Below are 17,304 nucleotides of genomic sequence, written 5' to 3' on the forward strand. Positions count from 1 at the left end.
ATGAATGTCGTTCTGATGTCACAATAATAAACTGTTTACAGATTCGTAACCACGGCTCTGAGTCCTCATTCGGAAGCTAACGAATAAACTAATGCTGTTACCAAGCTAATGATGGTACCAAGCTAATGATGTTACCAAGCTAATGATGTTACCAAACTAATGCTGGTACCAAGCTAATGATGTTACCAAGCTAATGCTGTTACCAAGCTAATGATGTTACCAAGCTAATGATGTTACCAAGCTAATGATGTTACCAAGCTAATGCTGTTACCAAGCTAATGATGTTACCAAGCTAATGATGTTACCAAACTAATGCTGGTACCAAGCTAATGCTGTTAGCAAGCTAATGATGTTACCAAGCTAATGATGTTACCAAACTAATGCTGGTACCAAGCTAATGATGTTACCAAGCTAATGATGGTACCAAGCTAATGATGGTACCAAGCTAATGCTGTTACCAAGCTAATGATGTTACCAAGCTAATGCTGTTACCAAGCTAATGATGTTACCAAGCTAATGCTGTTACCAAGCTAATGATGTTACCAAGCTAATGATGTTACCAAGCTAATGCTGTTACCAAACTAATGCTGGTACCAAGCTAATGATGTTACCAAGCTAATGATGGTACCAAGCTAATGATGTTACCAAGCTAATGATGTTACCAAGCTAATGCTGTTACCAAGCTAATGCTGGTAGCAAGCTAATGCTGGTACCAAGCTAATGATGTTACCAAGCTAATGATGTTACCAAGCTAATGATGTTACCAAGCTAATGATGTTACCAAGCTAATGATGTTACCAAGCTAATGCTGTTACCAAACTAATGATGTTACCAAGCTAATGATGTTACCAAGCTAATGATGGTACCAAGCTAATGATGTTACCAAGCTAATGATGGTACCAAGCTAATGATGTTACCAAGCTAATGATGTTACCAAGCTAATGCTGTTACCAAACTAATGCTGGTACCAAGCTAATGATGTTACCAAGCTAATGATGGTACCAAGCTAATGATGTTACCAAGCTAATGATGTTACCAAGCTAATGCTGGTACCAAGCTAATGCTGTTACCAAGCTAATGATGTTACCAAGCTAATGATGTTACCAAGCTAATGATGTTACCAAGCTAATGATGGTACCAAGCTAATGATGTTACCAAGCTAATGATGTTACCAAGCTAATGCTGTTACCAAGCTAATGCTGGTAGCAAGCTAATGATGTTACCAAGCTAATGATGTTACCAAGCTAATGATGTTACCAAGCTAATGATGTTACCAAGCTAATGCTGGTACCAAGCTAATGCTGTTACCAAGCTAATGATGTTACCAAGCTAATGATGTTACCAAGCTAATGCTGTTACCAAGCTAATGATGTTACCAAGCTAATGCTGTTACCAAGCTAATGATGTTACCAAGCTAATGATGTTACCAAGCTAATGCTGTTACCAAACTAATGCTGGTACCAAGCTAATGATGTTACCAAGCTAATGATGTTACCAAGTTAATGATGTTACCAAGCTAATGATGTTACCAAGCTAATGATGTTACCAAGTTAATGATGTTACCAAGCTAATGATGTTACCAAGCTAATGATGTTACCAAGCTAATGATGTTACCAAGCTAATGCTGGTACCAAGCTAATGCTGTTACCAAGCTAATGATGTTACCAAGCTAATGATGTTACCAAGCTAATGCTGGTACCAAGCTAATGCTGGTACCAAGCTAATGATGTTACCAAGCTAATGATGTTACCAAGCTAATGCTGGTACCAAGCTAATGCTGATAGCAAGCTAATGATGTTACCAAGCTAATGATGTTACCAAGCTAATGATGGTACCAAGCTAATGATGTTACCAAGCTAATGATGTTACCAAGCTAATGATGTTACCAAGCTAATGATGTTACCAAGCTAATGCTGGTACCAAGCTAATGCTGTTACCAAGCTAATGCTGTTACCAAGCTAATGCTGGTAGCAAGCTAATGATGTTACCAAGCTAATGATGTTACCAAGCTAATGCTGTTACCAAGCTAATGCTGGTAGCAAGCTAATGATGGTACCAAGCTAATGATGTTACCAAGCTAATGATGTTACCAAGCTAATGATGTTACCAAGCTAATGATGTTACCAAGCTAATGCTGTTACCAAGCTAATGATGTTACCAAGCTAATGATGTTACCAAGCTAATGCTGGTAGCAAGCTAATGATGTTACCAAGCTAATGATGGTAGCAAGCTACTGATGTTACCAAGCTAATGATGTTACCAAGCTAATGCTGGTAGCAAGCTAATGATGTTACCAAGCTAATGATGTTACCAAGCTAATGATGTTACCAAGCTAATGCTGGTAGCAAGCTAATGATGTTACCAAGCTAATGCTGGTAGCAAGCTAATGATGTTACCAAGCTAATGATGTTACCAAGCTAATGCTGGTAGCAAGCTAATGATGTTACCAAGCTAATGATGTTACCAAGCTAATGATGTTACCAAGCTAATGATGTTACCAAGCTAATGCTGGTAGCAAGCTAATGATGTTACCAAGCTAATGCTGATAGCAAGCTAATGATGTTACCAAGCTAATGATGTTACCAAGCTAATGATGTTACCAAGCTAATGCTGGTAGCAAGCTAATGATGTTACCAAGCTAATGATGTTACCAAGCTAATGATGTTACCAAGCTAATGCTGGTAGCAAGCTAATGATGTTACCAAGCTAATGCTGATAGCAAGCTAATGATGTTACCAAGCTAATGATGTTACCAAGCTAATGATGTTACCAAGCTAATGATGGTAGCAAGCTAATGATGTTACCAAGCTAATGATGTTACCAAGCTAATGATGTTACCAAGCTAATGATGTTACCAAGCTAATGCTGTTACCAAGCTAATGCTGGTAGCAAGCTAATGATGTTACCAAGCTAATGATGTTACCAAGCTAATGATGTTACCAAGCTAATGATGGTACCAAGCTAATGATGTTACCAAGCTAATGATGGTACCAAGCTAATGATGTTACCAAGCTAATGATGTTACCAAGCTAATGATGTTACCAAGCTAATGATGTTACCAAGCTAATGCTGGTAGCAAGCTAATGATGTTACCAAGCTAATGATGTTACCAAGCTAATGATGTTACCAAGCTAATGCTGGTAGCAAGCTAATGATGTTACCAAGCTAATGATGTTACCAAGCTAATGATGTTACCAAGCTAATGATGTTACCAAGCTAATGCTGGTAGCAAGCTAATGATGTTACCAAGCTAATGATGTTACCAAGCTAATGATGTTACCAAGCTAATGCTGGTAGCAAGCTAATGATGTTACCAAGCTAATGCTGGTAGCAAGCTAATGATGTTACCAAGCTAATGATGTTACCAAGCTAATGATGTTACCAAGCTAATGCTGGTAGCAAGCTAATGATGTTACCAAGCTAATGATGGTACCAAGCTAATGCTGTTACCAAGCTAATGCTGGTAGCAAGCTAATGATGTTACCAAGCTAATGATGTTACCAAGCTAATGATGTTACCAAGCTAATGATGGTACCAAGCTAATGATGTTACCAAGCTAATGATGGTACCAAGCTAATGATGTTACCAAGCTAATGATGGTACCAAGCTAATGATGTTACCAAGCTAATGATGGTACCAAGCTAATGATGTTACCAAGCTAATGATGTTACCAAGCTAATGCTGGTACCAAGCTAATGATGTTACCAAGCTAATGCTGGTACCAAGCTAATGATGTTACCAAGCTAATGATGTTACCAAGCTAATGCTGGTACCAAGCTAATGATGTTACCAAGCTAATGCTGGTAGCAAGCTAATGATGGTAGACGTTACCGTCTCCGGACTACATTTAGATTGACTGAGTACATGTGATTCTGTTTTATATATCGTACCTCTACCATGTGTTATAATTCATTAGTGAACAATATAACACATGTTACCTTCTCTAATGCAGGGCTGCCAACATTTGAGTTCAGCTTGGAGTGAGATTCCTTTTTTGGTGATCCGAAAAAAGAAACGTTCATGTGTACAGTGTTAAAAATGTATTGAACATGTACAAACTAGGGTTACCCATTAATGCACCGGGGCTACAGTGGAACACGCACATACACAGCGTACCCGCCACTCTCAGAATGAAGGCTCGATAATAAGCTCACAGCATATAAAATGGCATATAGGTGTAAGCAGAGGTAAACTTAAGTGCTATTTTACAAGTGTGTGTGTGTGTGTGGGGGGGGGGGGGGTCCTCACCCCCGGGGGGTCCGGGGGCATGCTCCCCCAGGAAGATTCTTTTTAAATATTGAAGTTAAATGCATCAACCTGGTGCACTTTGAGAGCAAAATGAATTTATGGATACATCTCTCAACACCCAGATGAAACAGAACTGTAAACAGATTTTCTTTTTCTTTGTGGATATTTTATAAATCACTCCCTTTTCAAACTGTATTCTTGTTTTACTACCATAGAGTATTTCAAAACTGTTTTTCATTTATTCTCATAAATGGTGACCTAACCGTTTGAGAGCCACTGAGATAACTAGACTACAGTATCTAAACAGAGTCCCTTACCTCACTGAGCTGTATCTCTCTCAGTCTGACAGGACAGAGCTCTCCCTCTCATTGTTTCAGAAACAGCTTCTAGTATCCGTTAGCGCAGCTAGCTACCCAGATGCTAACACCAACAATGCAGACAGTGAGTCTGGTAGAATTATACTGAATAATAGTAAAGTTATTTAAGATGATTCCATATTTACTGAATATTTTACATTATAAATATTCTCCAACATTATTCAAAAGCATATTCTTCCAAACTCCTTGCTGTAGTCTGACCACCAGGAGACTCTTGATGTGTGTGGTGAGTTATAGTAATAATCTGTATAATAGTGATTGAATATTATTGTATTCTCTTTTTTGGGAGTTGCACTTTGCAGACGATCCCTGAGCACTCGTTTCTTCTCCGGCTGCAGATAGAGACCAATGTAAAGGCCCGGACGCACCAAACTGACCCCAGAGAACACGTCCCGACGGAACACGACTGTTGTGTTGCCTCACGTCTCTGCGTCTTGGCCATGTGTCGCACTGGAACACACCGCAAAGACTTTAGCCGACGGCCCAAGTAGCACGTACGAACTGCGCATGCGTGAGTGGCAATAACTTTCCTTACCAGCAGGCGGCGGTAGTGTGTATTCGTCATTCAAAAGAGGCAACAACCGGAAGACAGAGAAGAAGAACAGACTGTGATATAAATAAACAACAAACAGCGTGTGCGTTCCATTTTCACTCTCGTCCATCGAAAACATGTCTCGTGCGGTACTGGAGCTATCAGCCGTTGGAGTGTTGCTTGCGGAAGACATTCTTCTGCCTTCTTAAAGCGTTTACGTCCCTCACTTCCGTTTTGCTTCTCATGCTCTGACTCGCTAGCTGAACAGCCAATCAGAGTGATTTATTTGGCCCTACTGCCCGACCCGACGCATGGCCGTGTGCGTCGGCCATGAAAGGCCAGATAAGGCGTGTCACGGCCGACGGTGCGGGACACACCAAATTGAGTTTGGGCGACAGGGCACGCTTCGTCGTCCGACTAATGTAGCTCAGCGCAAGTTCAATCAGGAAGACAACATTATCGGATGCCACACGTTATCTCAATAAGTGATCAGGGGCATCACGCCCCGGCTAGCCAATCATCGCACCTGCTAACCCCTTTAAATCTGCTCTCCCCTCTCCGTCAGTTGTCATTTCAGGTGTCAACGCACAACCCTCCTCCACCCCTTCGCCTCCTGTCTCCTGTCTCCTAATACAGCGCAAGCTGAAACCTTCTCCCTTCAGATCGGACAAACTACTATCACCACCACCAGTGTCTAGACCCCGGGGGGTTCATCAGAGCGGTTATTTCTCTCCTGAATGATCATCCTGCAAACCCGGGGCCTAATCGCCAAAACATCATTACAGTTACTTGTTGTAATACGTCAATCACTATTCCCGCATGTCATGGGTCCCGATAATAAACATGTATTTTATACATCACGTCTCTCCTGATTGAAACGAAAAAGGCCAAAATCGGCTTGGTGTGTCAGGGCCTTAATGTGTCCAGCTCGGAGGGCGGCGCGTATTGGCTTTTTTTTTATCAAAATGTGATTGTGGTTCGTTTTCAACCGTACCACGGTACTTAGAAGACGTCGTTTATGTCTGAATAACGTTTTGTTCATGAGTTATTAATCCGTGAAATCAGAATCTCCCAATATCGTTCCAACTTTACTGAACTAAGCCAGAAGACCGTCTCATTCCGTAGACCGTTCGGTTTGCTGTTCCTTCACTTTATTTTTATATACATTTATTTTGGACGAAAACTTAGCGTGAGGAAAGGCAAGTGTGGCGTGAGTGCGTGAGATATGGGTTAATTGCGTGACTCACGCTCAATGCGTGAGTGTTGGCAGCCCTGTTAGCTACCTAGTTAGCCTTCAGCATGACTGGTTTATAGCCCTCCTGTTTTTAACTGGATTTACATTAGGCTAGGCTAGTGGTAGCTTTAACTCAAACATAATGCTAGGTATTTGTTGCTTCTATAAATAATGTTTAGTCAGATTATAATTTATGATGTTCAAATGAGATGGAAATACCCTGGATCCTTTTCACTTCATGAATGACTCAGATATGAATCCTGATGAATACTTTTGGACTTTAGAAACGAGGACATGAATCTCTGGTGTTCTCTCTACATATACATCTCTTTATTGCACACAGTTAGTTCTCATTCATAAATTACACCAATAAATAGGTTTGAAGCTTCAGAGAAAATAAACAATAATCACGTTCAGACCTGAAGAGAGTTAGCAATGACCTGTTTATATTTAAAATCACATTATTATACTGTAAATACAAACTGTTATAACACAACAGTGCTGCTGTCACTGGGGGGGGGGGGGGCACAGAGAGACTGAGAGCTTATTGAGTTATAGGTATTAAAGGTGAGGTAGGTAATTTTGGAGAAACCAGCTCGAGTGCGCTAGAATTAGAAAATACGCAGCCGGAAAAATCTGCCCCTTCCTCACAGAGCCCCTCCTCCAACACACACGAACGCTCACATGACCAATGAGGGCACGAGATCAGTTTGTGCACAGATGGAAGGCTGACAGGCAGGTAGGCCATCCAGTTACTTTAGCCGGGCCTGCTCGGATGATTGGTCGTACTTTTTACAGTACTACGGCTTCCACAGATGATATTTTTTATGGATTTATTATCAAAGCACTTCAGATATTCATTGCTTTCGGGATGTTCAGAGCATTCCATAGAATATAACAACAAGTCTCCAAAAACATCTCCAGCCGGTTTCTCAAACTTACCTACCCCACCTTTAAGGCTTTAATCTGTTTAGTACTTTATCTGTGCAGCTCTCAAAGGAGAAACTGTATGAACTACAGAGGGAGAGGTGCATCGTGGGTAATGTAGGCACCAGGTTCTCAGGGAGGCACAACATGAATACAGCCCATAATATCAACACCAGGTGGATCATGGGAGCATTTTCTCTTAGACAGCAGTGTTTTCAGCCTTTGTTGATCCTATAGAACTGGGAGATGAGTTGAAGGTCGTTGGGACACGAGCATCACAGAGACCCCCCCTCTCTGTTTCCTTCTCTCTCTAACCCCCACTCACACCAGGATCATCTTCTGGGTCAGAGGTCTGTCCAGGACCCGGTTCAGAGTCGTTTAGATGTATCCATGGCTGTTGGCCTTGTGATCAGAACCCCCACAGCACCTGAGGAGGACTGTGGGTATTTGTCTTTTGGGATCCGCCCACAGATCCCAGAGTGGTTCTGCCCCCCCCCCCAACCTGATGGGGTTATGTGTTTCTCTGAATAGGTGCTGATATATAGCTTTGAGGGTTTTTTAAAGACAGTCCTTTAACCCCCCAGCTCTAAATAACCTCAGTGTTCAGTTTCTTCTTCTCTGGTTCGGCTACGTTCAGGAAGCTGATCTGAACCTCTGCCTCCCCCCCCCTGTTGTTCCCCCTGTTGTTCCCCCGGCTGTTCCCCCTGCCGTCCCCCGCCCCCCTGCTGTCCCCCCCCCCCCTGCAGTAACCCTGCAGCAGGAGGCCGGCGGTCAGCATCACGGCGGCCAGGCTCCCCCCCCCCAGCACCATCAGGACGCTCAGCTGGACTCTCGAGAGGGAGGGGGGGGCGCTGCGTTCACTGACCGTCACCCTGAAGACCTCGTTGTCAGGACTTTGGTTCCTGTGGTCGGTATGACTCTGGTTCCTGTGGTTCCTCTGGTCTGAATGACTGTGGTTCCTCTGGTCCCTGATCACGGTCTGGCAGGTGCCCCCGCTGAACCCCGGCCTGCAGAGGCACAGGAACCCGTCTGCTCGGTCCAAGCAGCGGCCCTCGTGGAGGCAGGGCCGCCGGGCGCAGTCATCCTGGTTCTCCGTGCAGAACCTCCCACTGAAGCCCGGCGGGCAGACGCAAGAGAACCGGTTCACGCCGTCCAGGCAGGAGGCGCCGTTAGCACACGGGTCCATCAGGCAGTCGTCCAGGTCCGTCTCACAGCGAGGCCCCGAGAAACCAGCCAGGCAGCGGCAGCGCAGAACCAAGGAGAACCCGTCATCGTCCTCACAGAGACCCCCGTTCCTGCACGGAGACCTGAGGGGACAGTGGGGCATTCACTGACGTGCTCTACAGACACACAGGTTATCATGAGAGGGCGTTCACTGACCTGCTCTACAGACACACAGGTTAACATGAGGGGGCGTTCACTGACCTGCTCTACAGACACACAGGTTAACATGAGGGGGCGTTCACTGACCTGCTCTACAGACACACAGGGGTAACATGAGGGGGCGTTCACTGACCTGCTCTACAGACACACAGGTTATCATGAGGGGGCGTTCACTGACCTGCTCTACAGACACACAGGGGTAACATGAGGGGGCGTTCACTGACCTGCTCTACAGACACACAGGTTAACATGAGGGGGCGTTCACTGACCTGCTCTACAGACACACAGGTTATCATGAGAGGGCGTTCACTGACCTGCTCTACAGACACACAGGTTATCATGAGAGGGCGTTCACTGACCTGCTCTACAGACACACAGGTTATAATGAGGGAGCATTCACTGACCTGCTCTACAGACACACAGGTTAACATGAGAGGGCGTTCACTGACCTGCTCTACAGACACACAGGTTATCATGAGAGGGCGTTCACTGACCTGCTCTACAGACACACAGGTTATCATGAGAGGGCGTTCACTGACCTGCTCTACAGACACACAGGTTATCATGAGGGGGCGTTCACTGACCTGCTCTACAGACACACAGGTTAACATGAGGGAGCGTTCACTGACCTGCTCTACAGACACACAGGTTAACATGAGGGAGCGTTCACTGACCTGCTCTACAGACACACAGGTTAACATGAGGGAGCATTCACTGACCTGCTCTACAGACACACAGGTTATAATGAGGGGGCATTCACTGACCTGCTCTACAGACACACAGGTTATAATGAGGGGGCATTCACTGACCTGCTCTACAGACACACAGGTTATAATGAGGGGGCGTTCACTGACCTGCTCTACAGACACACAGGTTATAATGAGGGCGCATTCACTGACCTGCTCTACAGACAGGGGTAACATGAGGGTGCGTTCACTGACCTGCTCTACAGACAGGGGTAACATGAGGGGGCATTCACTGACCTGCTCTACAGACAGGGGTAACATGAGGGGGCATTCACTGACCTGCTCTACAGACACACAGGGTATCATGAGGGGGCGTTCACTGACCTGCTCTACAGACACATAGGGGTAACATGGGGGGCAGTCACTGACCTGCTCTACAGACACACAGGGGTATCTGCTCTACAGACACACAGGGGTAACATGAGGGTGCGTTCACTGACCTGCTCTACAGACACACAGGGTATTATGAGGGGGAATTCACTGACCTGCTCTACAGACACACAGGGTATTATGAGGGGGCGTTCACTGACCTGCTCTACAGACACACAGGGTATTATGAGGGGGCATTCACTGACCTGCTCTAGGTAGGCCTGTCACGATAATTAATTTTGTTGGACGATACATTTTCCCGGAAATTATTGCGATAAACGATAATAATAATGGGTTTCATTTATAAAGCACTTCATATTTGATTTCAAATCCCGAAGTGCTACAAGCAGTGAGCATGAACAGTATAAATAAACATTACACAGCACGGTAGAATTAATAAAAAGCAATAAAAAACAAACAATAGAAATAGAAATAAAATAGAATAAAAAGGGTGGTAAAAAGGTCTAGGCAAAGGCTCTACTGAAAAGATGGGTTTTGAGGCCTCCACGGTCTGTGGAGCTCTCATGTGGTCGGGGAGAGCATTCCACAGACTGGGGGCAGCCGAGCAGAAGGCCCGGTCTCCCATAGCACAGAGCTTAGTCCTGGGGGGTCTGAGGATGTTGGAGTTGCTGGAGCGGGTGGTCCGCAAGGAGGTATGGGGGGTGAGGAGTTCCTTGAGGTAGGGAGGGGCAGTTCCATGGACAAACTGGTGGGTGAGGACGGAGACCTTGAATTCGATCCTCAGTTCCACGGGGAGCCAGTGTAGTGCTTTAAGGATGGGAGTGATGTGATCATATTTGCGCACCCTCATCAGGATCCTAGCAGCGCTGTTCTGAATGTATTGGAGCCTCTGGATGCTTTTGTTAGGGATCCCGATGAGGAGTGCATTGCAGTAGTCCAACCTTGAGGAGACAAAGGCGTGGACCAGCTTTTCAGCGTCAGACAGAGTGAGTGTGGGGCGGAGCTTGGCGATGTTCCTGAGGTGGTAAAAGGAGTTCTTACACAGCTGTTTAATGTGAGCCTCAAAGGTCAGATGGGCGTTCATTTTCACACCCAGGTTGGTGACTGTTGAGGAGAGGGTAATGTGCTGGGCGGAGAAGGTGATGGTGGTGATGGTGGATGACCGAACCTGGTGTGGGGTGCCAACTATAATGGCTTCGGTCTTGGAGCTGTTGAGTTTCAGGAAGTGTTGCTTCGTCCACGCCTGTGTCTCCTCCAGGCAGGCAGTGAGTGTAGGTGAAGGCAGGGCTGCAGAGGAGGTGAAGGCAGGGCTGCAGAGGAGGTGAAGGCAGGGCTGCAGAGGAGGTAGGGTTGATCAGCGTAACAATGGAATGATACTCCATGTCGGCTGATGATAGAGCCAAGGGGGAGCATGTAGAGTGTGAAGAGGGTGGGGCCGAGAACTGATCCTTGAGGGACACCACAGGTGACGTCGTGGATACCCGACTCTGCCTCGCCCAAGGAGACGTACTCTGTTCTCCCGGTGAGGTATGATCTGAACCAGTCAAGGGGAGAGTCAGAGAGTCCGATGGTGGAGTGCAGGATGCCGTGATCGACGGTGTCGAAAGCTGCAGTGAGATCGAGGAGGATGAGGAGAGAGGGAGAGCCAGCATCAGCCGTCATCTGCAGGTCGTTGTTGACTCTGACCAGGGCAGTTTCTGTGCTGTGGCCTGAGCGGATACCAGACTGGAACTTCTCAAATAGGTTGTTGGAGTTTAGGTGGTCCTGGAGCTGAGCAGCAACTCGTTTTTCCAGCACCTTTGATAGAAAAGGAAGGTTGGAAATGGGTCTGTAGTTGGCCAGGACTCCCGGGTCAAGGGAGGGTTTTTTGAGGCGAGGTTTGATGACAGCGGTTTTTAGGCCAGCCTGGAGAGAGAGGTTTACGATCTTAGTGATCATGGGGCTCATGGTACAGATGTACGATTTCACAAGAGCTGACGGAAGGGGGTCCAGGACACAGGTGGATAATATTGTCGGCACGGTTGTAAGACCATTTTAGACCACTGACATAATAATATATAATAATAATTAAAGTACGTCCTTTCAAACTGAACTTTGTATTGAACATTCAAATTTGCAAATTAAATGTGAAATAATATTAAAATATATAAATTATATATAATAAATAAAATAAATATATTTAATTATAAAAAATTAATTAAAATCACACACAACCAAAACAATCAATTAAATAGACTCAGGCTGGAAGACGGAGCCCTCTCTCAAATATGAGCAAACATTGTCTCACAAGCAAAAAAACCCTCCTTAAAATAGCAGTCAAGTGTACAGTCCACTGTCCATCCAAACACCCAGATGCCTCAACAGGCCATATCCAAATCTGTATTTCAAAGTTTTTGAGCAAGGAACACCAACATGTCTGCATTGTCGGGCAAATGCATCTTTGATTGCTAACTGTAGGGAAGGTGGGGGCTCTCCATCTCCAGCTGCCGTGTTTGCTCCCAGCTGGAACACGGAATGGGTAGGTTGTGTTTCAGGTGCAGTTTAAGGTTGGTCGTATTGCTAGCTTTTGTTGCTACCTTTTTTAAACAAATGCGACACACCGCCCGGCTTCAAATTCCCCTCGAGTAAGTCACACGTTGTCCCCTGCTTGTCTCTATATTATTTATTTGGCTGCTACACTGCTGCACGCGTAGTGTCCTGACCTGGCTGTGTCATGGGCTGTGTGTGAGCCCCGCCCCTCACAGAGAGCCTGGCTGTGTGTGAGCCCCATCCCTCACAGCGCGCCTGGCTGTGTGTGAGCCCCGCCCCTCACAGAGCGCCTGGCTGTGTGTGAGCACCCCCATCACAGAGCGCCTGGCTGTGTGTGAGCCCCGCCCCTCACAGAGCGCCTGGCTGTGTGTGAGCCCCGCCCCTCACAGAGCGCCTGGCTGTGTGTGAGCACCCCCCTCACAGAGCGCCTGGCTGTGTGTGAGCCCCGCCCCTCACAGAGCGCCTGGCTGTGTGTGAGCCCCGCCCCTCACAGAGCGCCTGGCTGTGTGTGAGCCCTGCCCCTCACAGAGCGCCTGGCTGTGTGTGAGCCCCGCCCCTCACAGAGCGCCTGGCTGTGTGTGAGCCCCGTCCCTCACAGCGCGCCTGGCTGTGTGTGAGCCCCGCCCCTCACAGCGTGCCGGGCCGGTAGCCACAGCGCTCTTGTCTAAAATGCTGGTCAAATCCTTATGTAAACAAACACGCATGTAAACGGCAATTTATCGAGCTCAGAAAAGTTATCGAGTCCATTTATATTTATCGTACGATAAGTCAATGCATTGATTATCGCGACAGGCCTAATGTGATGCGTTCATTGACCTGCAGAGTGTGTGGTGCGTTCACTGACCTGCTCTGCTGACAGGGTCCAGTCTTCAGCTCACAGTCTCTCCCGTGGAATCCTTCAGGACAGACGCAGGAATAATCCCCGCTGTCCTCCATCACACAGGAAGCTCCGTTCAGACAGGGGGGGCGCTGAGAGCACACCTGCAGGTCTGAGACAACACAGTTAGTCTAGAGGGGATAGACTCTGAGGGGTTAGACTCTGAGGGGATAGACTCTGAGGGGATAGACTCTGACTCTGAGGGGATAGACTGTGAGGGGATAGACTCTGAGAGGATAGACTCTGAGGGGATAGACTCTGAGGGGATAGACTCTGAGGGGATAAACTCTGAGAGGATAGACTCTGAGGGGATAGACTCTGAGGGGATAAACTCTGAGGGGATAGACTCTGAGGGGATAGACTCTGAGGGGATAAACTCTGAGGGGATAGACTCTGAGGGGTTAGACTCTGAGGGGATAGACTCTGAGGGGATAGACTCTGAGAGGATAGACTCTGAAGGGATAGACTCTGAGGGGATAGACTCTGAGAGGATAGACTCTGAGAGGATAGATTCTGAGGGGATAGACTCTGAGGGGATAGACTCTGAGGGGTTAGACTCTGAGGGGATAGACTCTGACTCTGAGGGGATAGACTCTGAGGGGATAGACTCTGAGAGGATAGACTCTGACTCTGAGAGGATAGATTCTGAGAGGATAGATTCTGACTCTGAGGGGATAGACTCTGAGGGGATAGACTCTGAGGGGTTAGACTCTGAGGGGTTAGACTCTGAGGGGATAGACTCTGATTCTTGAGAGGATAGATTCTGAGAGGATAGATTCTGACTCTGAGGGGATAGACTCTGAGGGGATAGACTCTGAGGGGATAGACTCTGAGGGGTTAGATTCTGAGGGGTTAGATTCTGACTCTGAGAAGATAGACTCTGAGAGGATAGACTCTGAGAGGATAGATTCTGAGGGGATAGATTCTGAGAGGATAGATTCTGAGGGGATAGATTCTGAGAGGATAGACTCTGAGAGGATAGACTCTGAGAGGATAGACTCTGAGAGGATAGACTCTGAGAGGATAGATTCTGAGGGGATAGACTCTGAGGGGATAGACTCTGAGGGGTTAGACTCTGAGGGGATAGACTCTGAGGGGATAGATTCTGAGAGGTTTGACTCTGAGGGGATAGACTCTGAGGGGATAGACTCTGAGGGGTTAGACTCTGACTCTGAGAGGATAGATTCTGAGAGGTTTGACTCTGAGGGGATAGACTCTGAGGGGATAGACTCTGAGGGGATAGACTCTGACTCTGAGGGGATAGACTCTGACTCTGAGGGGATAGACTCTGACTCTGAGGGGATAGACTCTGACTCTGAGGGGATAGACTCTGACTCTGAGGGGTTAGACTCTGAGGGGATAGACTCTGAGGGGATAGACTCTGACTCTGAGGGGATAGACTCTGAGGGGATAGACTCTGACTCTGAGGGGATAGACTCTGACTCTGAGGGGTTAGACTCTGAGAGGATAGATTTTGAGAGGATAGACTCTGAGGGGATAGATTCTGAGAGGATAGACTCTGAGGGGATAGACTCTGAGGGGATAGACTCTGAGGGGTTAGACTCTGAGAGGATAGATTTTGAGAGGATAGACTCTGAGGGGATAGATTCTGAGAGGATAGACTCTGAGGGGATAGACTCTGAGAGGATAGACTCTGAGGGGATAGACTCTGAGGGGATAGACTCTGACTCTGAGGGGATAGACTCTGAGGGGTTAGACTCTGAGAGGATAGATTTTGAGAGGATAGACTCTGAGGGGATAGACTCTGAGAGGATAGACTCTGAGGGGATAGACTCTGAGGGGATAGACTCTGACTCTGAGGGGATAGACTCTGACTCTGAGGGGTTAGACTCTGAGAGGATAGATTTTGAGAGGATAGACTCTGAGGGGATAGACTCTGAGGGGTTAGACTCTGAGAGGATAGATTTTGAGAGGATAGACTCTGAGGGGATAGATTCTGAGAGGATAGACTCTGAGGGGATAGACTCTGAGAGGATAGACTCTGAGGGGATAGACTCTGAGGGGATAGACTCTGAGGGGATAGACTCTGACTCTGAGAGGATAGACTCTGAGGGGATAGACTCTGACTCTGAGGGGTTAGACTCTGAGAGGATAGACTCTGAGGGGATAGACTCTGAGGGGATAGACTCTGACTCTGAGGGGATAGACTCTGACTCTGAGGGGTTAGACTCTGAGAGGATAGACTCTGAGGGGATAGACTCTGAGGGGATAGACTCTGACTCTGAGGGGATAGACTCTGAGGGGATAGACTCTGAGGGGATAGACTCTGACTCTGAGGGGATAGACTCTGAGGGGATAGACTCTGAGTGGTTAGACTCTGACTCTGAGAGGATAGACTCTGAGGGGATAGACTCTGAGGGGATAGACTCTGAGGGGATAGACTCTGAGGGGATAGACTCTGACTCTGAGAGGATAGACTCTGAGGGGATAGACTCTGAGGGGATAGACTCTGAGGGGATAGACTCTGAGAGGATAGACTCTGAGGGGATAGACTCTGAGGGGATAGACTCTGAGGGGATAGACTCTGACTCTGAGAGGATAGACTCTGAGGGGATAGACTCTGAGGGGATAGACTCTGAGGGGATAGACTCTGAGAGGATAGACTCTGAGGGGATAGACTCTGAGGGGATAGACTCTGAGGGGATAGACTCTGACTCTGAGGGGATAGACTCTGAGGGGATAGACTCTGAGGGGATAGACTCTGAGGGGATAGACTCTGACTCTGAGAGGATAGACTCTGAGGGGATAGACTCTGAGGGGATAGACTCTGAGGGGATAGACTCTGAGGGGTTAGACTCTGAGAGGATAGACTCTGAGGGGATAGACTCTGAGGGGATAGACTCTGACTCTGAGGGGATAGACTCTGACTCTGAGAGGATAGACTCTGAGAGGATAGACTCTGACTCTGAGGGGATAGACTCTGAGGGGATAGACTCTGACTCTGAGGGGATAGACTCTGAGGGGTTAGACTCTGAGGGGATAGACTCTGACTCTGAGGGGATAGACTCTGACTCTGAGGGGATAGACTCTGACTCTGAGGGGATAGACTCTGACTCTGAGAGGATAGACTCTGACTCTGAGAGGATAGACTCTGACTCTGAGGGGATAGACTCTGAGGGGATAGACTCTGACTCTGAGGGGTTAGACTCTGAGGGGATAGACTCTGACTCTGAGGGGATAGACTCTGACTCTGAGGGGTTAGACTCTGACTCTGAGGGGTTAGACTCTGAGGGGATAGACTCTGACTCTGAGGGGATAGACTCTGACACTGAGGGGATAGACTCTGACTCTGAGGGGATAGACTCTGACTCTGAGGGGATAGACTCTGACTCTGAGGGGATAGACTCTGACTCTGAGGGGATAGACTCTGAGGGGATAGACTCTGACTCTGAGGGGATAGACTCTGAGGGGTTAGACTCTGACTCTGAGGGGATAGACTCTGACTCTGAGGGGATAGACTCTGAAGGGATAGACTCTGAGGGGATAGAATCTGAGGGGATAGACTCTGACTCTGAGGGGATAGACTCTGAGGGGATAGACTCTGACTCTGAGGGGATAGACTCTGACTCTGAGGGGTTAGACTCTGAGGGGATAGACTCTGAGGGGATAGACTCTGACTCTGAGAGGATAGACTCTGAGGGGATAGACTCTGAGGGGATAGACCCTGAGGGGATAGACTCTGAGGGGATAGACTCTGACTCTGAGAGGATAGACTCTGAGGGGATAGACTCTGAGGGGATAGACTCTGAGGGGATAGACTCTGAGAGGATAGACTCTGAGGGGATAGACTCTGAGGGGATAGACTCTGAGGGGATAGACTCTGAGGGGATAGACTCTGAGGGGATAGACTCTGAGGGGATATACTCTGAGGGGATAGACTCTGAGGGGATAGACTCTGAGGGGATAGACTCTGAGGGGATAGACTCTGAGGGGATAGACTCTGAGGGGATAGACTCTGAGGGGATAGACTCTGAGGGGATAGACTCTGAGGGGATAGACTCTGAGGGGATAGACTCTGAGGGGATATACTCTGAGGGGATATACTCTGAGGGGATAGACTCTGAGGGGATAGACTCTGAGGGGATTGACTCTGAGAGGAT

General features: G+C 47.3%; 1 protein-coding gene across 1 annotated transcript in view; it reads right to left on the reverse strand.

Moving 5' to 3' along the window:
• Positions 1-6,697: 6,697 nt before the first annotated feature.
• dlk2 (delta-like 2 homolog) overlaps positions 6,698-17,304 on the reverse strand; it is a 22,472-nt gene continuing 11,865 nt past the window's right edge. The window contains exons 5-6 of the mRNA XM_079695871.1: positions 13,151-13,295; positions 6,698-8,625 (exon numbers count right to left, since the gene is read on the reverse strand). Of these exons, the coding sequence (XP_079551997.1) occupies positions 7,905-8,625; positions 13,151-13,295 (866 nt within the window). The 3' untranslated portion in view covers positions 6,698-7,904. The remainder of the gene's footprint in view (positions 8,626-13,150; positions 13,296-17,304) is intronic.

Source organism: Notothenia rossii (genome assembly GCF_949606895.1).
Source record: "Notothenia rossii genome assembly, contig: scaffold_103, whole genome shotgun sequence".
Lineage (NCBI taxonomy): Eukaryota > Metazoa > Chordata > Actinopteri > Perciformes > Nototheniidae > Notothenia > Notothenia rossii.